The 26,988-nt window shown below is 41.1% G+C and overlaps 1 protein-coding gene across 17 annotated transcripts in view; it reads right to left on the reverse strand.

Moving 5' to 3' along the window:
• SOX5 (SRY-box 5) overlaps nucleotides 1–26,988 on the reverse strand; it is a 641,934-nt gene that overhangs the window by 7,245 nt on the left and 607,701 nt on the right. For 14 of the 17 annotated variants that reach the window (XM_027680806.1, XM_027680807.1, XM_027680811.1 and 11 more), the window contains 4 exons: nucleotides 25,339–25,511; nucleotides 9,667–9,775; nucleotides 8,632–8,805; nucleotides 1,907–2,123 (listed from right to left, as the gene is read on the reverse strand). In XM_027680806.1, the coding sequence (XP_027536607.1) occupies nucleotides 1,907–2,123; nucleotides 8,632–8,805; nucleotides 9,667–9,775; nucleotides 25,339–25,511 (673 nt within the window). The remainder of the gene's footprint in view (nucleotides 1–1,906; nucleotides 2,124–8,631; nucleotides 8,806–9,666; nucleotides 9,776–25,338; nucleotides 25,512–26,988) is intronic. The other 3 variants (XM_027680817.1, XM_027680802.1, XM_027680801.1) reach the window with 1 other exon arrangement.

A 26,988-nucleotide genomic window follows, 5' to 3' on the forward strand; every position in this document is an offset into this window, starting at 1 on the left:
TTCTGGAGTCAGCATTTCTGCAACAAGATTCAGCACACTTAAATTGCTTTTAATATTTAACAATAGGAACACTTTGCACTTAAATGGTGCTTTTCAGAGTGCTTTTCAAATATTAAATAATTTAAGAATGGTATTCTTCCACCTTTGTAGCGTGTCCAGCCCAGAAGTTCTTGCAGCAGTCCTCAGATACTAATGTATAAGGGCTCTCAGCAGTCCAGTGAGGTGAGCTTGCCACGCTACCCACTGAAGATGAAGGCACTGAGATAGGAAAGCATTAAAAAACACCCTTAAAAAGTCCTTCCCATTGTGATGCCTTCAGCATGTCCCAGCAGCCAGCATAGACACAGCTCCTGTAAACCAAATCACTTATTGTGGTGCCCAGGCAGGAGCTGGGCTGGTGTTTAGAAGTTTGCCCTAAATGACCTGTCCTGGGGGATGCAACAGATGGGGAACTAAAACCAGGAATGCAACTGTAGTGCCATGACAGGGCATCACACACTGACCCCCACTGCAGCCATTGGCCTCTTTGTCAGTAGCTTCTATAGAGATTTCACCCCAGGTTCTGTGCCCCTATGCCCCAGTGCAAATTATGTCCAGAAATGTCTTGATTTCAATGTCAGCCTTGTTTGGAAAGCTAAACAGTATGCAGAATGTTACAAGGTTAATTTTTTTTCCCATGATGAGGCATGCATGTTAACCAGATAAGCAGTGTTTTGGGGGCTCTGTTGCCACCTATTCTTTTTCCAGAAGGCCCCCTCCTCTTTTTTTAATCTCTTGATGCCAAATGTTGGCTGACTTCCCTGTGTTTGTTTCAGTGCTTACCATTGGGATCACTGGACCTGCCAGCACCACAGGGTTAAGCAGCTCAAATTTCTCTGCTGAGCGGCTTATTATAACAATGCACACTGTAGCTGTTTTAAACACAGTCTGATGACACTTAGCAGTTGCTGGACAGATATTCTCTCCTTTATTGCTACTTCTAGCAATTAACTAGAGAGATGTGGTACTCAGTTAAAATTAAAAGGATTCAAAATTCAGATGAACAGAACACAAATTTCATTATTTCAGAGGGTCACTCATGTTGCTGCTTTTGCTCTTTTTAAAACCACTGTGTAGCTTTTAATTTTCTGGGGTGAATACAGAAATATTGTGGAATATTTGATTACTTCCAATTCTTTTTGATCTGCTGTAGCCAAATCCAAGGAAGGTTTCCTTCTCTGCAGAAGGCAAATACATGCTACTCTCCTAGGCAGATATTAATCTAATCATATCAAGCTGATCTATTACCTGTTTATCAGAACTGGTCTTCTTAAAATTTATGCTCAACACAAAGCATTTAGCTTACTGCTATAAGACACTCCCTAGTATAACAAATGCTGTCACAACGAACAACGCAGAGAACTTCACGCTTGATATGAATTAACTGAGCCAAGTCCACATTCCAGCTCAAGTAAAGTGTGTTCAGCAGTCCTTTCTGCAAACCACTTGTCACAGATCATACTGAATGCAAACTCGTAATTTTGGCTTTTGGATCACGAGACAGATATTCATTCAGATATACTCTCTCAGGACTCATAATAAAGTAATAGTTATAAGGCTTTATTAGAAGACTTATGTTTCATTGGAAAATCTTGAGTTTTTTTCTTTTTTTTCATGATCAGAGTGGAAACGAGACAGTTGGCTGAGGCTTTAAGATGAGCATATAGCAGAGCCAACATAGAGATCCCTAACTGCCTAACTTCCGCCTGGAACACGTTGTTATAAAGTTTAAGCTTCATTTTCTGCTGGCAATATCTAATGTTCCTGCCAACAAACAATAACATTTACCACACCGAATTAACAATTCTCCCTGAATTATTTTTTTTTTTTTTAATGAAAAGAGCAGTAGTTTTTAAAGGTCCCATACCCAACATTAAAATACTGCCTCATCTCCTGGCGTCTGTTGCGCATGATAGCCTTGTACTCGCCAATGCGTAGTTTTTTGCCGTCTACAAGGCAGGTACGCTTCGGCCTTGGCTTGTATTTGTAGTCTGGGTATTTCTCCAGGTGCTGTTTGCTGAGTCGGGCCTGCTCCTCATAGTATGGCTGCTTCTCTAGGTTTGTCATAGCTTTCCAGCGAGATCCTGTCACCAAGGGAAAAAAAAAATTAAAAAAAAAAAAAGAGATTCTACTCATCCCCAAACACTGAAAGGCAGAGAAACAAGTAGGTCACCCAGAACAAGATACCTACGGTCATATCGCTTTGGGCTGGGAATCTGTCAGAGCTTCTAGACAGGGGTCAGGTCTTGTTTGTATTTTACTGGTAAACCTCTTGGTTATGGCCAGGAGGCAGAGAGATGGCACTTGAAGTTTTGACTCAATATTTTATTGAAATTTATCTACATTATAATGCCTTTCAGGTGGGAAGTAAAACCATTATCTTGATAATGGGCAATCCCTGACACTTTGTTGTAGAAAACAAAGTCGCATATTTTAGAGGAATGTCCAAAGACCCCTTAGATACACAGAGTCTGCTCTGCTACATCCCCACACTCTTCCTTGGCCATGGGCCTGTTTTCACCTCCTGTCCAGAGGAGGTACCACTCCTGTGCTGCCATCTAGTCACTGTGATCCACCATGGCTGGATCAAGGCATGAACTCAGGACAGCACATGTCCACAGCTTAACTGTTCATGACAAACACAGGAACCTTCTGGCTTCCAGGTTTGTGAGAAGTAGAATACGAAGTGATCGTAAATGCTATGCAGTCAGGTACAGGAGCCTGCAAAGAGCCTGAAGCAATGCCTCTAAAAGCTATAAACTATCCCATATGTCTCATCAGGGTTTTAACTCCAAGACCAAGTCCCGGGGAACGCTGCCAGCTCCAACTTATAGAATTTAGTGTGTGTCATGAAGGGAAGAGCACTGGGATACTGGCACACCTCTATGCAGAGCTGCACTATGGCTTCATTGCTGGCAGCCTTGTTTTCTGCCTATGTTAATGTGGATATTTGAGCTAGGCATATAATGAGGACTTTGCAATTGTTTTCGAATACCTCCTGAAAGTTATAAACTAATATTTCTTAAAGGACATAAATATGAGAGCTGAAAGTAAAACTTCTTGAATCAGTTACCCTATTTTATTTTCCCATGAAATATGAAAGTGCTTCAGGCTAAGATACATTTCAAATAACAGGAATGATCCAAGCTGTGAAACATATGGCCTAGAAGGAAAACTTTATTGGAAAATAGTCGATTTTCCCATTGGAAAAAAAGTTTGAATAGTTTGTCAATGTAATGGGTTCATAATGTCATATCTCATACTTGACTTCCTCTTGTTCTTTGTTTTTATGGTTACTCATACTGTACTTAGCTCATGCTATTACTCAGGCTGGTCTTAGCTCACTGTGCCCCCAAGACTGGCAATATAGGGAGCGCAGTTACCCCTTCCCAGGAAAGAAAACAGTTTTATTCACTCTAGAAAGGCCTCTTTTGATTATTGACACCATTTCCCCCATTGCTCTTTGAAGCTTTTCTCCAGAAGCCCAAACTGCAGCACGGACTAAAGGGCTGGTACAGCCTGACCTCACACCTAGAGATAAGTGACTTGTAAACAGCGACGCCTTCATTCTGAAGACAATGGACATCTCTTTCTTAACAAGCACTGATTTGGAGTCAAAGCTGTCATGATATTTACAACATGTAACATGCAGAGATCCCCCAGCTAGTCCTGGAATGGGAAGCAGTTTAATGACATTGTTATTAGCTTAGGCACAGCACCATACCAGCACGACTAGATGGCTTCTAGGATTTGGACTGAAACTCCCGCACGGCTCTTCGTATGCCATACTGAGGTAGTGTCTGTACATGGGGATCTGTGGCTGTGCTCTGTATTACACAGAGCAGCAAAGCTCTGCGGACAGAATCGCAGTCAGCAGCCTTGTCTCCCGCAGAGAAATTATTCCAAGCTTTTTCTGGCAAAGAGAGCGGCTAGAAAAAGTGACACCAACTTTCCACATACAGTACCTCCTAGATTTTGGGCTGAATGACACAGTGGTAAACATGTGGAAATTGCCAAAACACTGCACACCTCCTAATGCTGCAGAAGATGGAAACATAGATCAGGCCTGTGTTGAATGATGTTAAGAATTCAGGATAAAACATGCAAGCTCTACTGGAAGATGCCCAGATGTGGTTCTGCTTTCAAATTCTACCTCACAGACACTGGCACACAGGTGTTTCAGCATACAAAGAAAATCATGGCAGTTAATCTAAAGCTGGAGTCCTCTAATCACAGACCTGCTGAAATCCTAGTGGCTTAGAAAACCTGCCCTAGCTTCTTTTCCTGCTGCTCAATCAGTTTTTATTTATGAATAGAAAAGTTGAAACCCTCAGTCTTTAAACAAATCTTGACATTTGCTTTATATGCTGTGAAGGGATCTGCAGTGTAGGAACTCAGACATATTCTGAGACAGACAGGTGGACAGAAAGGCAGAAATTGAAAGCAGTTGTTGAAGAATTGCCATGAAACTGCTCTATTCCAGCACGGTTCCTGTTCTGCTGTGTTAGTTCACTTGCTGCAATCCTACACTCAGATCTGGGCAGGCTGATTCCTACCTCTTAATGTGAAAAGATCCGTAAATAGTGGGTGAAGTTAGGCAAACACACAAGTCTTTGCAGGATCAGGGCCATAAAAAGAAAAATTTTCATGCATAATATTGGTACATACAGTTACACATACAATATTTATACATAAATGTCATTTGTCATGTTTTTCCTTCCTGAGCTGCAAACTCAAAACAACAAAAATCCTGGCAGTTTCACCTCTGTTCCTAGCAAATTTTTAATAGCTGCCTTCTGCAGTGATGCCTCCTCTTACTATGACTTTAGTGTTTTTACAAAATATACTAAATATAATTTACTAGTATGTTTTGAAGTATCATACATAATTAAACAAACAATGTCGTCAAATTTTAAAAAAGGGTACATTTTCTGTCGATAAACCCTTGTTATATACATTTTATCATTTTCACTTCTTAGTCACATACATAATCCAACCAGCTCTCTGACTGGTCTTAATCTGGAATTTTCAAAGTTTGAAGAATACATAACTCTGATCTTGGAACTTGAAGCCACAGCTCAAGCTATGAATGAGTACTGCAAATCAACATATTAAAACTGGTTAAGAATACCTTATGTTTGGACGAAATACATTTGTAATAGCTTTATCTGTCATTGTTTTATGTGTCTGTAAACACACACAGGCAGGCATGGGTACCTATGCACAATGCCAAACCCAAGCCTAAACAAGGTATGATCGAAGAATCTTGAAAAATCTCTCTTTTTAAGGGAAGATTTACACTCCTGGGTGAGCTTTCCGCTCACCATCTGTGTTGGAAAGCTTTGAGTGGGTCAAGTATGCAAGGCTTTCTCCTTGACTATGAAAACAAGAACCCGTTCCCCTCCCTGGATGAATACATAATGACAAGCAAAATTCTTGCACAACTCTCTCTGATCTGGTGGCTGAAGTATTTAGGAAAAAAAAACCAACCAAACATTTACAAGACTTCAGTACCAAGCATGGCTTCTGCCCCCAAAGTGAGGTAGGGCAGTTAGAGCTGTGCTCACACAGCTGTGTGTGACTGTGAACACATCTGGAGAGGGCAAATATTAAAATCCAGGGCAGAAATGAGATGCCCTCAGGACAGACACTCGTGCTCAGGCACACACGTGCCTGCATGTTCAGAGCTCTGCTTAGATAAGAATTCTCTGATAAGAATTTTCAGCTGTTTGCAATATTCTCTAACTTTTAGTCCATTAGACTGACATTTTTCAATCTGAGTACCTGATTCAGGCTGATTTTATGTTTAATAAATACCCTCACATACACAAACAGTTGTATAATGTATAGGTATGTGTATAGGTTTGTATTCACACACTTACACATCCCAAGAGAATTTCTGAAGGTAGTGTTTAACTTCACTGTTTCCTAATATCTTCATGTAGATTTCTCAGTGAAATTAATTAAAATATTTACAAAAAGATCTAAACAATGCATTATTAAATTGATAGGGTCCAGCAGACCCACTTTAGCACTTTTTTAACAATTTACTAAAAAAAATCATTATCCACAAGTTTAAGTTGCAATGAACAGATGGATGACAAACGTATGCACAGATGAATTTAGTGACAAATCCGTGTATCTAATTTTTATGCTCAAAACATAATACCACAGTGTCAAACATAATCCCTAGAGAATGCTAGTGCTGGGAAGGGCACCTCCTCTCATTTTACTATAAAAATGATCCTCGATCAGTGAGAACTCTATCTAAGCTGCTCTCTGTGACAATGAGCTCTCTGACCTCAATGTGTAGCAGTACCGCTGGAAAAATGGGAAGGAAAAATTGTGGCTTTCTAATAAGGAGACCCTGATACCTGGCTGAACTGTAAGCTTCTAGTTGCTCACCCTACGCCAGTTAACAGACAGCTCCCTGCTGACTTCAAAAGACTGGCCTTTTGCAATTCAGGGAAGACCTTTGTAATGTTTCTGTCAAGAAGGAAGACGCCAGGACATCCCTCTCCATTGCAGAGGTAGACCGAAAAAATTAAATGTGATGCTGGAAAGAAATAGAAACATCATCTCTCACTGCCTCAGACCTTGCTTTTCCCCATATCTGGCAGCAAAACAGAAAGAGTTTGGAGTCAGCTATACTGTCTGTCACCTCAACAGGATCTGTAATGAATTTGCACATTTTACTCCAACTACTGTATATCTAATCAGAAAAAGATGTCCCCATATCTTCCTGATCTAGTGCCAAATAGTAAAAGGTGATTCCTTATGTTAACAATTTCAGCAGAATGGCTTATTAAAACCAGATTTTAGGGTATTATAAAATGCTTAGAAGCCCTTTAAAATGTCAACCAGGATCCCCAGAGACTGCGTAAAATGTCAGCCCAGCTCAAGCGCCTGTTTTAAGCAGAATGAATTAGCAGCGTGCTGTCGGAGGTTGTTATCCAAAACAATCAGTTAAGAGGGAAAACATCAAGCTCTCTTTGTACTTTCTATATGAAAAGGGCCATTCAGAATGATCTTGTAGATTTCTGAAGCTGATTATTTAAAAACAGGTTTAACCAGGTCTACTCTCAATTTAGAAACAGACCAAAACTATTACTGCCCTGTCCTCCGGCTAATCACATCATACACCTCTGACCAGTATAATCCCTTTTAACCAGTATAAGGTTATTTTACCATCAACATAACCAATTTAGCCTTCTAATCCTGTTCCCATAACTAATCTAATCATCTTGTACCACCCTTTAAATCACGGGTTAATATCATCACATCTGCCATCCACAGCAATACATTCTGCCACTCCAACCAATTTATCTCATTTCTACTTGCCCCCTGCTAACTTTTCATAATACCACTCTCATCAACATAAGCCTCAAACCTCTGACCACTCTAAACTCAGCCTATTTACCAGACCTGCAGCTGGTTAATGCTGCTATTACATTTCTTGAGTAGTCTGCAAAACCACTGAGACCTGCAACCCAGGTAAACATGTTCTCCGCTTAGCCACTGGCCTGAGGGGTGCTTAGGTCCTGTAACAGTTTTTCTCAGTAAAAATTCAACATCTCTAACTTGGTCACAGATTTTTTTTTTCTCCAGAACAGTGATTCATGGGCCTCAGAGAGCCTTACTAGTCACCTGCTGTATCATTCAGCATGTCACAGGGGGGTGACTTTGGACAGAACATGGTACTGAGAATCTGAGCAAGTAGTGAAAAGTTGGAAGACTATGGCATGAGATTCAGTAGATGACATTCATCAGAAATATTGCTAGGAATGTAAAGAGCAGAGGATATGGAAATTAGATCTGATGTTTCTTTTTTTCTTAATTTCAGGGTTCTTATCAGACTATGGGAGAATGAAAAACCACCCACTGTAGGAGAAGACTCAATTTGAGAACCTAAAGGTGCACAAGTCCATGGGACCTGCGTGTCCATGGGTCCTGAGATGCATCTGCAGGACCTGAGGGAACTGACAGGTGAACTGGGGTTACACTGTTGGTGGACAAGGGAAGAGTGACCAACATCATCTATCTGGACTTGCGTAAAGCATTTGACATTGTCCCACATGACATCCTTATCTCTTGAACTGGAAAGACATGGATTTGATGTATGGATCCCTTGGTGGACAAATAATTGGTTGGATGGTCACACTCAAAGAGTTGTGCTCAGCAGCTTGATGTCCAAGTGGAGACAGAAAGTTCTATGACACAAATCTAGTACTGTAGTGTGCTACCTCAGAGAAACCAGATAGATGAAATATGTGGGCAAATAAATGACAGCAATTATTTTGTGCTTGTTCAACAGCCGAATGAAATGAACTGTTTTTGTCTATTCAGTTCGTGTTTTCAAACCAAAATTACCAACACAATCTCAGTAATTACAAAGACACAAGAAGATGTCAGGTTATGCTTAATGCATACTGCTGGGTAGCACAGTGGAAGCTCATATCACTGTTGTCCTTGGTGCAGTGATGAAGCTGCACAATAGAGAGACACCACTTCTGTTGTTTCAGGTGCTCGGCTCTATTAATTCAAAATATTTTTGAGTTTTGCTCTGAAAGAACAGTGCTCTATCACTCTTACCTAATATCTTGCTGATGTTGGAGTTGTGCATGTCAGGGAAGGCTTGAAGGATCTTCCTCCGTTCGTCTTTAGCCCACACCATGAATGCGTTCATTGGGCGCTTGATATGGGGTTCATTGCTACCACGCCCTCTGGATTCCCGATAAATTCGAGACTCTGAGACTCCTGCACTTCCTAAAAAGAAAGAGAAAAACATTCCCAGCTTGTTTTTTATTATGCAGCTACCTCTGCCTTTAGTAACCCATGTCAGGTGCTGCACATTCAATGAGTCCATGTTCATAATAGGTTAATGTTAAATATATTGTATATTGTCTAGTTTAATCATTCTGTTAATTCAGTATCACATAGTATAGACTTGATGAAGAGCTTAGCCTGCTTTTTTTCAACACAAAGCATTAAAACAGCTTTTCTAAAACATCTTTTACTGCTCAATAACATAAAGCCTATATTTATCAACGTAGATTTACTTTTTACTTTCTTCCTTTCTTGCTTAGAGAATGCATGTGTTACCCGTCTTCTACCTTTTTTGTGATGGAAAGGGAGTAATATATGGCAACATCAGGCATTTCTTCTTAAGCAATTCTCTAACTAGCAAAAAAATACTTACATATCTGCCTGTTTTTGTGCTGACATCTCCATAACAATATATGCAATAGCAGAGAAACAAACAAACATTATGCTTGCTTTATGAAACAAGTAAAGTTCCCACAGATTCAGAGCACTCAACACTTATGGAGGATCAGGTCTATACTTCAGGGATTCCCTGTGTGATCTCACATATATTTGCCCTCTTTAGTCCCTTTTACTATCAGAAATACATTCTTGGCCCCTTCTTGAGACCTTCCGTGTACAGAGGGAAGGCTAAAAATCACCTCCAGACTTAAAACGCCCCATGATGAATCACTTTTTCCTGCCTTCTTTCATAGCTGTTTATTGCTAACTGCTCACAGGCCTCCAAAGCACTTGGATTCTCCCCCAGATCCCGCTGATACGCACACACAAACCTGGAAATTAGGATAAGCCATTTGTACTGACCGTCAGAATCTCCACTCATGTTGAAATCCATCATTGCGTGGCTAAACTTCCCGTCTTCGTTCTGTTTTACTGCCAACTGCTGAGTCAGGGTCTCCAGTGTTGTTTTGTCCTATATGGGCAAGATGATGGGATTTGGATCAGGAAAATAATTAAACATTGCAATTGCAAAGTTCATATGTAATTTAGAAGGTTGATAGGGAAGTTGGATAACCATTCACAACAGTTTACTGAGCCAGGTATTTAACAATACATAATAATGTTTTTTCTGGAAGAGATATGGTTGTGGACTCTACCGTAAAGTCCTTTTTAAAACTTGCTTATTAGCTAGTGATGAGCAAACTCCATAGTGTTGAAAAGTTTGGTTAGCTCGGCATGATAAAATTGGCTGCACATCTGAAGAATATTTCAACTCTCTATGTCCCTGGGACTGCAAAGCTGGATTCGAAGTTTAGATGATACACACTCTTTTGCAATGTATTTATTGTTTTACTCTATTTCCAGCCTGCAATGAAAGTGCAGGGACATGCGTGACTTTCCCTTTTTTTTTTTTTTTTTTTAAGGCTGTATTTTAGGAAGCAGCCCATAGGGAAAAAAAAACACCCTGCAGTTCAAACTTATTCAGGCCTTGGGAAAGGGTCAACCTGAATTAAGCACGATACTTGGGCAGCAGTTTGTGTTCTCGTCCAGACTGTTTTGCCCAACCCTACTAACACCCCGTCCGTCATTCATCTAGTCAGAACTAACTGTGAACCCTGGATTGCAACAGGCTAGTGTGTGCTGCCAATTAATCTGTCAGGCTGCAGTGGTGTCTAAAGACATTGCCAGAACAACATGCCAGGCCCATTAATTCCAGTGTTCTCTTCAAAACACCTCGCTTCCCCCTGAATTGTTTGACTTTACAAATACAAAGGTGTTCCATTTTCCAACTGTTTTTGTTTTCCCAATGACTTTTGCTCATAAACATTCTATCTTCCTGACAATCATATGTTTAAAAATAAATCTTTCAGGGAAGCAATACTAACATTTCAAAATGTTAGGCACTGTGCCTTTTGCAAAGCTAAGAAAATGACATGATACAGCACGATAATAAAGTGGCTCCAGTTGAAAAAATTCTTTTGAGTTTCTTCCTGAAAGAAAGATCACTGTTTCCTTGCTCTATTCCACTCCTGATGACTGTAAAAGATCAATAAACTAAAAAAAAAAAAGTTCAGATTTCACATGGCAACCAGAGACTTTGCAACTTCTATGTAGCCTAATAATGTCACTGGGTTATGTTACAGAAGAAAACAGAAAAGAGAACAATGCGAATACAGAAATGCTTCCTGCGATGTGATGTCCCTGCATCTGCAATTCAAAGAATGGTTCAAATTCATGAAAGTCATTGAAGAAAGATTTTCTCGAGAGTGTTAGAAACAAGGCTAATCTGCTCAACTTTGTATGCTCACAGAGTTTAGGGAATATGAGGTTAACTTTCCTACTCCTCACATTCATTTTTGTTGCAGATCCCTTTCGCACTCCTGGTGCTCTGTCTATACCCTGACGCATCACCAGGGGAAGTGTGCAAGATGAGTTATCCTCTTGGGTTTTTTTCAGGAAAAGCTCATGCAGCAGAGTCAGCCTATCACAAGCAAAAGGGTTTCCATAACACTACCAGGCACAGAGATCCAGAAAGCTTGGAGAAGCTTCGAATAAGCACCTGAACTATTCAGGCACTTAGCTTTACCAAACTCTTTGATCTATTGGTTTTAACTCAGCTCTCATTTCCAAAGCAACCTGTCAGCAGTCAGAAAGTCAGGAGTAAGTTGACCTTGTACTTCTTCCAAATGAATCACAGATATATCATGGAAATCAACAGTTTTTGAAATCATTTTAAAATGCCGCCACCAACCTAAAATATAAAAGAACATTTCCTCTTTTTGGGTATATCAAGGGGGAGGGGAGTTATTCTGTTGCAGACTTTTCTGGAATCACGCATAAACCTCTTAGAGAAACAGAGCCGAGAGCGCAAAGGGCACAGGCTTAACAGCTTTTCCTTTATGCAGTAAATGCAGCTCTTGAAGTCGGAGGCAGTTACATTCAGAACCACACTCCGCCGACATGATCTGATTGAGTCTTAAGGTCAGCGAATACTCCGGCATGCTGTCTGCAAGGTACCGCGTGCGGCTCGTTTATCAGAGGCTGACTTAACAAGCCTACAGATGCTCTGCCGCTATCCATCTTAGGCAAAGTTTCGCATTTTGAGGTACAGCCACATCAGATGAAGGGAGAGAGCACAGGCGTGATGGAAGAGGGACTGAGAGGGAATGCCAGATGAGCGCTGAGCTCCCGGGATGCTCTGCATGGCCCCGCGCTTGGAGATGGCTCTCTGGAGAACTGAAACATGGGTGAGTGGGGAGACCACCCTTCTAACACAGTGACAATTTTACTCCCTGCTGCTTCAACGTAGGGAATGACAATATAATTCAATCAGCAGTGATAAAGTGGCAGCTAAAAAGACCTTCTCCATGATGTTGCTGTTGAAACAGAGGAAGTCAAAGCAGCCAGTTGTACTTTTCTGTGTTGATGTTTAGAAATGTTTAAGTATAAAGGCATTAATAAGTCTGTTCTTTCCTGAGCCTCTGCAACTGCACTTCTCCTATGAGGAAAGGCTATGAGAGTTGGGATTGTTCAACAAGGAAAAAAGAAGGCTTTGCAGTGACCTAATTGTGGCCTTCCAGTACCTGAAGGGAGCCTACAAAAAAGATGGAGAGAGACTATTTAGAAGGGCCTGGAGTCACAGGACAAGGGGGAGTGGCTTCAATCTGAGAGAGAGTAGGTTTAGATATTGGATATAAGGAAGAAATTCTTTACTGTGAGGGTGGTGAGACACTGACACAGGTTGCCCAGAGAAACTGTGGATGCCCCATCCCTGGAAGTGTTCAAGGCCAGTTTAAATGGAGCTCTGAGCAACCTGGTCTAGCGGAATGTGTGCCTGCTCATGGCAGGGGAGGTGCAAATAGATGATCTCTAAGATCCCTTCCAATCTAAGCCATTAAAAAAAAAACAAACACCAAAAACCACCCACCCAAAACCCCCCTAAAAACAGAATTAGGAGAGCAGAAAGAGATCAGCAACACCCTGGCAGGATGCAAAAGCCTGACAATACGTAAGCAGCATTGTGATTTCATGCCCTATGCTCTTTCCATTAAACACTCTGCAGCTTAATTTCCCCAATTCTGATGTACAGAAACACTTTTACAATTACAAAATATTCAAAAGGGGCTAAGTAACACTCCCATGCTGTTTTGCTTGAAAGCAGTTGGTTGATGACTTACTGCTTTTCTTTGATGGAAGCACCTCCTTACCTTTCCTACAGAGTCTTCCAGTTTATGGAAGAAGTATTTATGGAACCTCCAAAGAAACAAAGGAGAAACTTTTTTCTTCCCTGATCCCAAATAAACTAGCAACCTGCTAACATTGCCATCTCAGCCTCCTCTCACAGAACCATAGAAAGGTTTGGGTTGGCAGAGACCTTAAAGATCAACTAGTTCCAACCCCCCCAACACGGACACCTATATAAGAACTTCAGACAAGAATTTCGCAATGATTTAAAGCTTATATAAAACCAGGATCTATTTATTATCACTATCTTAATTCAACAGCAAATTACACTTTCTCAAAACTGCCACCACTCCACTGTGTAAACAGTAGCAAGCTGAGGCACCATCCAGTGATAACAGGTGGGTGCATGCATGTTGGGTTCAGCAGAACATCCCTTTGCTTCAGGTATGAAATTCTATTCATCCTGTGAAAAATGCACAAGTCACATCTACTGCAGCCTAGCACCAATATTTACAAGAAGAGCAGGCAAGGTTGGTCCAAACCTAGGAAAGTAGTGTGAAGAACTGCCTGTGAGACCTGCCAAAAATCAGACAGGACAAAGCAGTGAAAACAAACACCAAGGAACACTTCTGCTCTTGCAGGAGAATAAACACAGGAATCTCGCTAAAGATGAAGTGATTATTTTCCTTCTAAATTTCTGAATTTTGTACCAGACTTCAGAAGGCTGAAAGACATCCTATAAATATCTTTTTTCTCTATGAAGGACTTCAGCAGAAGTGAAATGTCTATCCTAATGGTCATTTCTATTGGATTGTGGGAGAGGCTCTCTGCAGGGGTAGCAAGAACTCTGTTCACTGGATCATTTAAAATTCTAATGGGCAAACCAGAGAAGATAATACTGTAGAGAGCAATCAAACTCACAACAGCCCAATTGTTCAAAGTATAAACAGAGAGGTTTCATCAATAACCACAATGTGATGAGAAGTTCCTAAAACTTTATTAATCAAAGAAATTCATCTGCCAGAGAAGACTGATTTGTACCACAGCTCCTAGAAATGTTCTAATTATATTTAAAAGAACAATGAAAAACACATACACACATGGAACGTGTCATGTAGAAAAAAATATATAAAAAATGACTAAGCACCACAAGTCAGACTCAGTTTTGTGGTCAGCTGCAAAAGTTACTTGGCTCTCTGTCATGGATAGCTGTCATAGTTTAACAAAACATTGATCTAAAAATGACAAGAACTTGGTTGCAGTCTCTTTCATAGAAGAAACATAAAACAAGAAGAGTCAAAACATATGTAGAACAGCCTGACCATGTTTGCCAGAACTCCTCCCACTACTACACAAGAGTGAAGCAAAACCTTGGAAGGTCTGACAAATAAAGACATTCTGACATATTTACCTACTCCCCTCCAGCCTCACCGCTCCCATCTTGTACTGGATCATGGTACCAACGCTCAGGGTGCACCTGAGACCATGAACACGCCTCCACTCCTGAAGGACTCCACAGTTCTTCCAGAATACTGTGAATGCTGGGCATATGGCAACGGATCCCTCCTCCCCCTCTTCGAGACATCCTTTTGGCTGGGGTATTTGGCAAGCACTGACGGTACTCTGAACTCCGTTAGAATTGTATTTTGGCAAGAGCCGTTTTTCCGATTGCATAATTCAAGGTTAGCAGCTTCACTGAAGCAGTCCACTCTTCACTTTGCTACTCCCCCCACCCTACCCCCATTTCCCCTGACAGGAATATTTTTCCTCTCAGTTTGATGCTTGCAGAGAGACAGCCAGCGTGGAATTCCAGAGGAGGAGCGCTCAGGAGCATCACTTCACATTCCTGCTTTTCTTATCCCAAGTGAACTGAAAGGCCAAATGCATTTTTAGGGGAGCTCATGGGTTCTTGCACCTCAGAATTACAAGCACACTGATGAACTGAGTGCCTGCTACCTTTGTTCCCTTCAGTGTCAATACATAAAAAGAAACAGATGGTTGCCTGCTACTGTCCTTTTCAGTGTTCCATTCCCCCCCCTCCATCCCCGCCAAGTACAGTTTGTCCAGCTATTTATCGTCCTGCTCTGTGGGAAAAACTCACACATCTAAGCTCTAAAGGTGGAATTTTCCAATAGATTGAGATTTGATAAGCTAGTTTTTATCTTAGATTGCTGAGCAGGGCCTGTGACAGCATCTGATGTGGTTTGCAGTGCAGAAGCAGATGTCTCTCCTCAGCAAGGCCCAGTAAATATCAACCATTCTGACACATACCTTGGTCAACATGCACCAAATCTTAAAGTACTAGGCAGATTAGCTGCTATGATCTGGCAATGAAAGTTCACTTTATGACAGAAAAACATATTTAATTATCAGACGCGCTGGTGGCGCCAGGTGTTATCCGTTCAACATTGTGGTATTTTCCTTAGCTCTCCAAGAAGGTGAAGAGTCTTATCCTACATCTGACAAGAGCGAAGACTTTGTAAAAGCAATCTTTCTGTGCAATTCCTCTGCCTCTTGCAATAATAAACATCAGAATAGCTTGAGTTATAAAATCTTCATCCACAGCCTTTCAAGATGTGGAAAACATGAGGCAGGCAGGCACTACGGATGACAGGGAGCTGGAAGAACTTAGAGGAACCACTGGCAATGGAAACAGGTGTGCCAAGAGGTTTGTCCATGATGAATTATTTGCAGTCAGACTTTACTCTTGCATATTAATGTCATGGTACTTCAAAACAGGTACTGTGCCCATTTTCTATGCCCCAGTCCAAACCATATTACAGCCCAGATCCTGTTACACCTATAACTGTTGTAAGAGACTTTCCAGCTTTTTTTCAAAGGGATCTTCTATTTAGATTTGGGTTTTTCTGTGTGGAAGATCACCTTGCCCAAGCATTCTTCACTCATCGGTAATTAACCAAAAAATTTCACAAAGAAAGGCAGGATTATTAACTCTGTTTATGAGACAGGAAACTGAGTCACACATTATGTGACTTGCCAAGGGTTCCTCAGTAAGAGTGGTAGTTTTAGGAACTGAAACTAGCACTCTTGAATGTTATAAAAAAAATTATAATCTCAAATTTATAATTTCTTTGTGAGTGTGGAATTGTGATTCTTGCTGATGGCACATGCTAACAGGGAGAGCAAAATAAAATAAAAGAGAAGTTACAGATCCACCATTGCAATGGACCTTGCTTAAGTAACGCTTGCAGGGCTGTAAAACTCATAAAAAGCACATGCATAAAATGATAAAATAGAGTGAGACTTTCAAATGTTGACTCAGTAATTGTTAAACCCCTTCTGGCTGCACAATTTTATAGTCTTCTACTGTACTAATGAAAAGGGAAGAAACAACAAAGAAGGGTTTTAGCCTTCCAATTATATAAACTCTGTGGACCACCAAAGAAGATGAAAGATTATTTATAATGTCACAGCAAGTTATCATTTGGGAGATTTTTTTTGTTGTTGTTGCATCAAAGTTGAGTATGAAGAAACAATGCATTCACCACCCCCTCAGCTCTTTCAGTCTTGCTTATCTGAGATCTCTCTTTTTCATGGAATAATCCACCCACAAAATCTAAAAGCAGCATTAGAAGCAAGAAAATAAAAGAACATTCTTTATTTTGGGCTCTTCCTGATTTTATGGTACTTCTTTCAAAATTATGACATTCAGTCTTAATTGGGGCTACATTGCTTGGTAAAGGAACGCTATCTTTCAGTTTACAGTACATATTAAAATCCATATTGCTTTAATACCGTGTAGAAATCACTGCATCTGAATTGAATCCATATGAATTGGTACATGGGCCCAGTAGAGAGGTTCCCTATGAGGTGTTATAGGGAAAAACTCAGGTGGATCAAGAAGACCCAGCTGTTTAACTGCTCAGCTCTCAGGAACAGACACCCAGTCACAGGGACAATTTGCTGAAATTTATACAGTCTTTTTCTTTGCTGTGCATTGTGGACATAGGTCTTTGGTTTCTAAGGGCTCTCAAGTGAGTACCTTTAAAAGCAGCGAAATCATGACAGAGCCCACTGAAATAAAAAGCAGAAAATCCTCAATAATTTCGCAGGTGTCAGGTCCCTAAGATTATTTCTTTTTAATCCTTTATTTGAAAAAGAATTAGTTCCTTAGTAAAATATATTAATTAGTTTGGAAACAAACTGATGGGAAGTAGCAATTCTAGAGTACACTGAGGTCCAGCTTTTCTTTGGTTATGAGTTCTGAGAGATAGTGCATGTCAGGACTTTCACATGAAAATGCAGGTAGGACTTGCCCTGTCCATTACTTTAAAGAAGAAATAAAAAGGAAATGGAAAGCGAAACAGAGAAAAGTTTCCACATCATGGGCATAGGCATTGACCTCAATCAGATCCAGCTGTAATCTGCTCACTGCAAATAGATTAAGAGTTACAAGACCCAGTTTCTCATCCAGACTGTTTCCTGGGCTGACATGGTCTGTAACTTTGTGTTGATGTGAATTGTTCAGTTGCTGCACCTTAGTTTCCTGAACTCTACAGGATGGAGATGGTCACATTTTCCCACCATTGTGAAGAGTTTTGAGATCCCTGGATGAAATCTGCCATGTAAATTTTAACCAAGGATTTCACAGCAAGTCAGAAAGCTGGTAGAGCTGATCAGTGAGGAAAGGAAGCATTAACTGGGGAAGAGAGGTGGCACACCAAGAATGAAACAAGACGAATATCACAACCCACGCAGGATATCCTGGGAAGGAGGGTCTACACGCATGCAAAGAGAGAGCAAGAACACAGTCTCTGCTTTCCTGGTAATTGTTTAATGAACAATGGGTGACTCAACTGCATAGCTGCAATACAGCCATACAGACTATTCTTTTCCATTTTTCCATAGAAGGTATTCAAATTATGAGGTCTGCTGTATCTTTGCTCTATTTCTTCCAGCCCTAACGAAGAAGTCAACATACTATCTAGGCTATTGCCTAACAAAGAAACCAACGCATTTTTCTAGTCATGAAGTAAGGCTTAGCTTATCTACTCCCCAGCATCACCATCAATACAATTAAAGGTAAAATTCAGCATCCCCCAAAGACTCTAGAGGGTGTTTGTCACTCAGCTAAGTGAACACCTGCATACTGGGACAGGCAGATCCCCCAGAAGACTGTCCCACCTGCAGAAAACACAGGCCGATCCCTCAAGAGACTAAATGGACACAGTTCACAGAAGAACCAAGCCCAGCCTCTATTGCACTAAACAGAGGTACTGCACTGATGCCGGTGCCCATGACTGCACTGAAAGCCCTAGTGATTGGAGGCATGTGATTATGTAAAAACAATAAAAAAAATCTCAGGAAGCAATTAGCTCTCATGGCTGTAGGGCACAGCTTGGAACTTAAACCCAAGGACTCACAAAGCTGAAAAGTCATAACAAGAACTCTAAATCAATTGTATGTTTTTTTTTTCAGGAGGAAGTTGATCCATCTTTATTGGGCTTAATAAAATTTCCACTACGGTATAAACAGCTGCAGTCCTCCCTGATCCACGGTAGGCTGTGAATGTTTCCAATCTCTGCCTTCTGGAGTGAAAGAAGACTTAAATTCCCATTCAGACTTCAGCAGCAGCTGCAAACATCCAGGGCTCTTCCCTTGCCTCTTTTCCTGCTGTTTTCCTTGACTTCAGTGGAAGTTTCACACACACATCTGTGGGCAGAATCCGTCCCTCCCTCTGTATACTTTTATTAGCTAACCCTGCCCATGCAGCCCTGCCATAGCAATGCAATAAAGGCACATATAAATATAGACACTTAATCTTTTTTCTGAAAAATGTATCTGGGCATTTACTAAATGATGGTCAATCAGGAGAAAAAAAAAGTGTTTTAAAAAGAGCTAAAATCCTTGGGGGAATAAAAAAATTGTTCATTGCAGAATCTCCCCCTCCTGTGCGTAGGCACTTGCTAACTGAGAGTAGTGGCACTGTGACAAAAGTAGCAAAACCAAAGGCAGGCTTTACTAAAAGAAAAAGGGGGAGGGGAATTCTTCCACTGGCCATCTGTGAAAACAAGGCATGTGGCCATTAAATGCAGAGGCTGTAAATATAAATATACACAAGCTCCACAAGGCAAATGGCAAAAAAATGGGGGGAGGTTGGGGATGGACAGATAAACTTCCAGCTGAAGTAAATCAAAATGTTTAATGATTAGTGCTGGGTAAGCCCAATTTTGATCTTTGTAGTGTGCAAGCTTGACCCGTGTTTTGTATTAAACTGGAGAAAAGTTTTAGGAGAGATGACAATGGGTACAGTAGCCTTGTTGAACAGGACTCCTGGACCATCAGTGATCCTGTTGATGCTGCTGATTGGGCTTACTGAAAGGCTGACATCCCCAGTGACGGATGGGTGGTGACATAATACCTGCTCGCCTTCTTGTTTTGAAAGCTGTCTGCTCCGTGTTGATAGCATTAACAAAGAGAACTGCAACTCGCACACAAGGATTTCTGCTGGCAAGGAACCTCAGCAAAACAAAACTAAGAGGAGGACAGGGAAAGGGGTAATAAGAGGGGGATAGATAGTTGTTAGGATAACACGTTAACTTTTGTGTTGTGGGACTTGAAAAGACCATTGTCTGCAAGAGACTTCCTGGTCCCCACACTGTATAATAATTATTGCAAAAGGATCTCTGCTCACACTGCAAGAAGAGAACAAAAATATTACACTGATCATCTTTCCTAATGTTTTACAGGTCAGTGAGGAATAGAGTGGGCTACAAATTACAGGACATATCTATTAGCAGTCTGCTGAACTTGCAGGGATAAGTGTGCATGTATGTAATGTCTGTGGATAATGCAGCCTCTGCTAGTCATTCAGAATGCAAAAGTATTTTTCCAGTAAAATACTACGGAGATTATGAAAATGGGCAAGTTTCAATTCTTGCAAAGTGATTTGGTCCAGAGCCTCTGGACTTATTTCCAAGGGGTTTCTCCTGTTTGGGAAGCCTGGCTTGTGCCAGGTCCCAGTTTCAATCATTACCACTTATTCTAGTCTGACCCACAGTCTCTCAGTGTCTGCAGCAAGCACGGGGTCAGAGTCTGTTTTACCAACCCTTCTCTTTTCTTCTCCTTCCTGCCCTTCTCTCCTTCAGTTTTCTCTTGACTTTCTAGTTCAAATCTAACCACTGGGGGAAGAAAAAAAATGTTATTGAAGTACAATTCTCTACTGCAAGAGAAATTTAAATCCCCTGTGTTAAACCAGCTACTCCTTATGCCTTTAGTAAAGTGAGCTCCAGTGTTTTATTTCTCAAAGGCAGCAGGATCTGCGGGTTTGAGATTCTTATTACCCCACTCCTCCCCAAGGGGAGAGCAGGGACAGAATTCATTTCAGCTCAGCAGATCACAGCAGTTTCTTAAGAGTTAACTCTGCTATCCCCATCTATCAGGCAGCCAGTGAGGCATCAGGAAGGAATGATGGATGTAAAATTATTACAGGGCTGCCACCCGATATACTTACTGCCATTTGTAACTAACGCTGGAACTGACACACTTTTTTCATTATTAAACATCCACATTAAGTCAACATTGGTCACTGTCATTTCATGTTTGGCACTCTCTTAAGGGGAAGAGGGAGAGTTGGGGGTGGCATTGGGGAGGATGGTGGGAGGAGGGGTGAATGGGAATGGGAGGGAAGACATCCTGAACCCAGTGTTCCATAAGCATGAGTAATAAATAGGCTCCTGCTTACAATGCTGGAATAAATATTGTTACAAATAGCTCTTTAGTTACAGCCCAGCAGACAAGTACATGTCAGAGCCTTTTAAAAGGACACACTCCAAGCTGTAACAGGGAGAAGTTGTATCACAGGTTAAGAAACACTTAGCACAGGAGGTGTGGGTAATGGGATGTACTCAGCTCAGAGGGCGACTGCATCCCTGCACATCTGAAACGCTTGTGTGGCTGTGTCCTTACACAACTGCCCGAGCCGGCGGCACTTTCAGCAGCAAGCGCCAGCATTCAGAAACCAGGACCTGTGTTTGTACCAGTGTATACACTGACACACGCTCAAGTACCTGCCTTGTGTGCCCCCTTCCTCCTTTTGCAGTTACCAGGGCACATACGCGAGTGCTTGAGAGTCTGACTGCAGTCAGAGAATTACTGGCTAGTGCAGTGCATGTTTGTGTTGTGCATCCCTGAAGGAGTGCACTGTAGGCTTGGATGCATGCACACACATGCTGGCTCTTTGTGTTTGTGTACAACCCCTTTGCAGAGGAACAGGCAGCTTTGGGGCTGAACAGATAGGCCAGAGATCACTTGCTGACGCTGACTGTTGTGCTGTTTACACCAGCTGACAACCTGCACTCTAAGCTACGTGTATAATAGGTAACATTGTTTATGTATAGTACATATCAAGCTATAATTAACTGTAGATGACAATTACAAATAAAACTATGCTCCTGGGTTTCCAAGAAACCAGAAAAACATATACACACACGTCTCATTTATACACCAAAATGTTTCCAAGAAAAGTAATGTAAAAATATGTTTTATTGCATTTGCAATTAAAATAGGTTTTAGTAAAATCCATGTTCATCATGATGCTCATAGTTTTTACTGTAATCCTCCGAAAATCAAATCTGTCAAGATGGTCCAAGTTGGATGCCCATAAAGTGACTCACCCAAATCATCTTAGCCATTTTAAAAAATCTTCTCTTATTTATGACTCCTTTTATACAGTTTCTCTATAATTCCACAAAATTCCTGTCTGACTACTGCCTTAGCTGGCATGTCTGACTGTCCATGGGGATCAACCCATCTGGGAACATGAGCAAGATAACAGGTCATGTACATGTGAATGAAAAGCCCCAAGAGCTTTAACAGAGACTTGGAGAGGTGATTTGCAGCCTCAAACCTGCCCAGCTACCCCTGGCAGAAAAATTCCTACCAATCCCTACCACATACATGTTAAGAACTGCACAGAGCCCACCTCCACTGGTAGGCTGTAGTAGCATGCAACAAAAAGCTCAAGAGGTCTCAGAAAAATCCAAAAATACAGTAGCCACTTCCACAAAGAAGGGAGAAAATTTCAGCAACGTCCCAGATGAGTTTGTTGACTTTAAAGACTGAGGTCGCTCTACAGGAAGGAGAGTCTTTCTTCTGTATGTAACTACAGCCTTAACATAAATTTCTACATTGTGCCCTTGAACACGTAGATACAATTTTTAATTCCATCCCCCACCTCAAAATCTCCCAGTCAGGAAGTGATCAGCAAGCAAACGTGATGTCCCAAAAGGTCAGGGGGCTGCCTCTAAGTCCCATGGTGGGATCTTGAGCTTCTGAAAGGGAAACCTTCAGTGCTAACACTGCAGCTCTATTTCTCAGTAACCACCTTCCCAACTATCTCATTTTCTTCCTTTGAAAACAAGGAAAACCAGAATAAAATTTAATTCAAAAGAAGTCCTATATCAAACAGACACAAACTTCAGAGAAGCTGGTATGTTTGTCTGGATCTGAACTTCAGAGCTGGCTAGTCAGTGGAGAGCCTAGAGCATAAAAGGGGAAGGAGAACAAATATCTAAACTTTACAGCCTATGTCTTTCCTCTCTGGGGTCAAATGCAAGAGACAGATTAGAAGACCCTACAAGTTAAAAAGTGCTTAGTGGCTTAAGTGATCACCTCAGCAACTTAAATGCCATTATAGTCTAGCAGGGCTCAGACTTGGCTCTGTCCTTTCCCATCTTCACTTTAAAAACAGAGAAAATTAAAGAAAATTGAATAAAATTAATCATGGAATCACAGAATCAATTCAGTTGGAAAAGACCTCCGAGATCATCAAGTCCAAATCAGTGAGCCCCAATAAAGTTTTGGCATTAATTGTATCAAAACACACAAAGCATACAGTTGCTTTAGAAAAATTTTCAATTGAGCAAACAATTTTTTCTTGCTGCTACCTTCTAAAAGAACTTGTCTCTGCCCTCCACAAGCCCACCAGGAGGCATGAATTAGAGAGGAAAATAAACTTCAACTGGGGTTGAGGGTGAGAAGTGAAAACAGAAGGCTAAGGAGGATCCCAAGAATAGGAAAGTAACGGAATAAAGTGAATGCAGATGGTTCCACTCCTGTTACTTAATCAAAAGGCTGTGCAGAGTCACTAGTGCCAGCATAAAGTCATGTGTTAGAACAACAGCTGATCTGTATTAAAGAAGATTAACTCGCAATGCCATGGTGGAGGGCCTGGGATTATTTTATGTGCTTCCATTGCTGAACAAGCCGTCAGCACAATTACTGCCCTCCGATGTGAATGACTGATCTGTAACCACAGCTAAACAGCATGCTGCTTAGGGGCCTGGGTGCTTCATGAAGATGAATTTCCATACCATCAAAGTGCTTTTAATGGGCTTCCTGATCCAACCACAAGGCCTGCTTTGCAAGTATATAGAACTCAGGATGAAGGCTTCCTGTCCAAAAGGATTTGGTCGGTTGTCACTTGACAATTCCCAGCCAGCACAAGGGAGGAGAGGGGGGAGATAGGTAGAGTTGTCTCTGCTTTGGAGGATTAAAAAAAAAAAAAAAGGAAAAAAAAAAAGAAAAAGAAAAAAAAAGGGTACAGATGCTTTCTGAATGCAACCAACTGCTGTATCCACAGCTGAATTCAATGCGCTTAACAAATAACGGCAATTTAGCTATGCTTGCGAGGAATAGCTTGAGTCACTTTGCATTAGCATCTGGCTGAGTGTTAAAGTCATTTCTACATGGGGAGCAGAGAAAAGGAATTTCTGCTCCGAGCATCCTTTCAAGAATGCTTAAATATTTGAATATAAATTCCTTTGTGCTTGTGATCACTTCTTATATCTGACACTCTGCTTTTCCCTTTTCCCTTCTGGTACTCTTCTATGTGAAATGCCATAAACATGCTCCATCCCTCTCTTTCCTTCCCTCTCCCCATACCAGCACTCTTATTCTTCTAAGAAGATACCTATTACCCTGACCTCTTTTTTCCTTCCCCTTCCTCCCAAGAAAGTGCATGAAATTGGAGTCATTTCTACATCACTTACACTCAGGACAGGCTGATGAAAAAAGTACAGTGGTGAGAGACTCACATGTACGTTTAACATTCATTACCCAGGCTGCTGGCTCCTCACAGCTTATTGATCAAACTCCATCTAAAAACAGGGAAAATGGAAAGCTATCCAAATTACCAATCTGCTCATTCTGGACAATATTGTTTGACTCACAAGCTTCCTAGGATGACTGAATTTCAAGTTTCTGGTAAATAGCTGATCATTTTTATTCCATCTACTTTTCTGCCTACCTCAGTGAATCGCACAAGACCTTAGAGTGCAAAGCCAGTCAAAGTGGTTTCAAAAAAATGCAGTTGACACCAAATGTGACAATGGAGATCCTTGTTGTACTGCACAATGATGGATTTATCACCCCAGAAAATACTGAAGCAGAAGAGAGGAACTGAGGAATGAGTCCTGCTAAGCATACGATGCTGAGATGCACGCAAGCGTTTGGATGTATGTCTTAGGTGGTAGAATTATAAGGACAGTTCACTATAAATGTGGCAGCAAGGACTGGCAGGTCTATTTATCCTCCATAAGCCAGGGTAGTGCATGGAAAGACATCAGGTATTTCCAGAGAAAAGCAGCAAATCACAACGTCATTGACATACAGGACAGTTACAGTGCATACAAATTTTTCTAGAGAATATCCACTTTGTTGGTATTTTGTCATAATGCAGCTTCACAGGCCAGTCCAAAAGCAGAAGGTGGTAAGGTCCATACGTTCTGCTGTCTCTTAAGTTTCACTGAAAATATTTGGTGCAGTTTGTGTTGTCAATTCTCTGCTTTTTCAATTTTGTTAAGTCATCTAACGTGACATGACAGTGCTACATTGCAGTGGTCACAAAATATCATATATGACAACCTCACAAGGCTAAATACCCAGAAGCTGAGCCTGAGTATCAGCAAAGCTTATGCTCCTAAAGAAGCTTGAATATTTCAAATCCAGCTCATCTCACAAACACATGTAAGCATTTCCATAATGCAAGATTTCCACTTAGACCCAGAGATTTCCAAGATCACCTTCTCTTAATACACGCTGACAGGCTGGAACAGAGAATTAGTGGCCTCCAAAGTTCTTGTGAGGGCTTTAACTATCTCTGCCTCCTCCCCACTCTCCCCCAGGGTCTCCACGTCTCTCTCTCATGTCATCTTTTGGTTGTGGTTTTCATTTTGCTTTTCACTTCTTTTTGAACTATTCTGTTTAAAAATGGGGAAGGAAAAACAGAGCAAGAAAAAGGAGGAAAGGAAGGGAGGAAGAACCTAGGTATCTGTAGGGAGAGCCAAATGCAATCTCTGACCCTTTGCAAAGGGAGTCTCAGAAACTCACCTTTTCTGTCCTGCAGTTGTTGAGACCCAGGCTGTTCACAACAGCCACCTTCCCATCCAGCACCTGCTGTTCCCTCCGAAGTTGCTCCTTCATCTGTCGGGCCTCCTGGATTGCCTTGGTAACAGCATCGTGGTCATTTAAATAACCTGACGACGTGATAGAAGAAAGGATATCTTAAAAAAAGAAAGTTACAAGAAAACACTTTAGCTTTCATCGATGGAATGCACGGTTTATTGTTATTAATGAGAAAGAGTTAAAAGGCAAGGCCCAGAAACTCGTTCCATGCTTTGTAATTCTGTTGTTGTTATGACAGAGCCACCTGGATAGAAAGCATGAGAAACCTCGGTGCCAAAATCATCCTTCCTGCTATTTGATCCCATTAGTTTCAATATTTCCCTGACACTGCAGAGGTTAGCCCTGTGGTTTGTATGCAGCAGGATGTAACCGGATAAGAGTTAGGGGAAGCTTTGATCATGCCAGCAATCCCAAACTCTTAAAAATAGACCATTTCATTCTTCCCCTCCTTAAAACTTGCGAATACATTAAAATAAACCACAGGTGGCGGTGGTTTGCTATAGATATGAAATGCATAATGGAAAGAGAAACCTCATCCACCGAATGCTCCCCACCACCACCTGTCATTCACAAATGTATAAGAAACCACAGCTACACGGACCTACATTCCCACTCCTATTCATGCTGCTAATAGTAGGTCAAATGTCCACTGTTTTGCTGCAAATTCACAGCCTAGGGCTTAGCCTTAGTAGTCACTGAATTATTTCCTTTTAAAATGTTACAAGCATCACCGGCACAGCTAATACTATTTAATTTTAAATGTGACACTTTGTCATTTTTTTCCTTTAGCGTACTGTAGATTATACTTATTATGATCTGCATGTGATTTGTAGGATAGAATACTGATGGGAGACTCCAAGCCCCAGTCTATTTTTCAAACATTAAAGGAGAGGCTAATATCTATCAATCTCCCTCCCCCTCTCCACATCCCCACATGTGTGCGCACGCACACACTTCTTTCTGTCTTTTAACTAGGGCATAAAAACGGCATAAAATGAATCTGTAATATGAAATTGCCCAGAAAAGGGACTTCTGTTTGTGACATGAGGCTAAATCTAACCAGATCCATTGGTGAATTGTGACAGATGGAGGGACTGTGAGACAGAAGGCAGGCACTAATCACACACAAAATGACCGGCTTGCCTCAACATGTTCCATGGATTCCAGCAAACTTTACACCCTAATCCATTTTTAGAACAAAAAACATCTGGGCCATAAATCCTCTAATCTGCCAAAACACGCTATTAAATCCCATGATTTGTTGAAAAACACTAAGATTAAAGAAAGGAAATATAAAATGGCTAACTGCCGTGTTAGGAAAGTGTTATTAATACTCTTTCTTTGTCTCAATTATGAATGTTCTGTTCCTAAAGAGCCTTGTCTAATCATGTCAGATTACACATCCTTGTTGTATTGCTAGACTCTTCTATCTGATCCACTGATTGCCAAAAAACGCAGGACATTGTCTTGCTGCTTAAAACATTTCAGGGGAAGAAGCTGATGTCAGATTAGTTCAGCGCTGTGCTGCTGTCAGGATTTTAGTTTGGTTTGGGGTTTTATTGTTTTTTTAGACTG

This window comes from Neopelma chrysocephalum, unplaced genomic scaffold, assembly GCF_003984885.1.
Source record: "Neopelma chrysocephalum unplaced genomic scaffold, ASM398488v2 Primary Assembly neopelma1_59, whole genome shotgun sequence".
In the NCBI taxonomy this organism is placed as follows: Eukaryota; Metazoa; Chordata; class Aves; order Passeriformes; family Pipridae; genus Neopelma; species Neopelma chrysocephalum.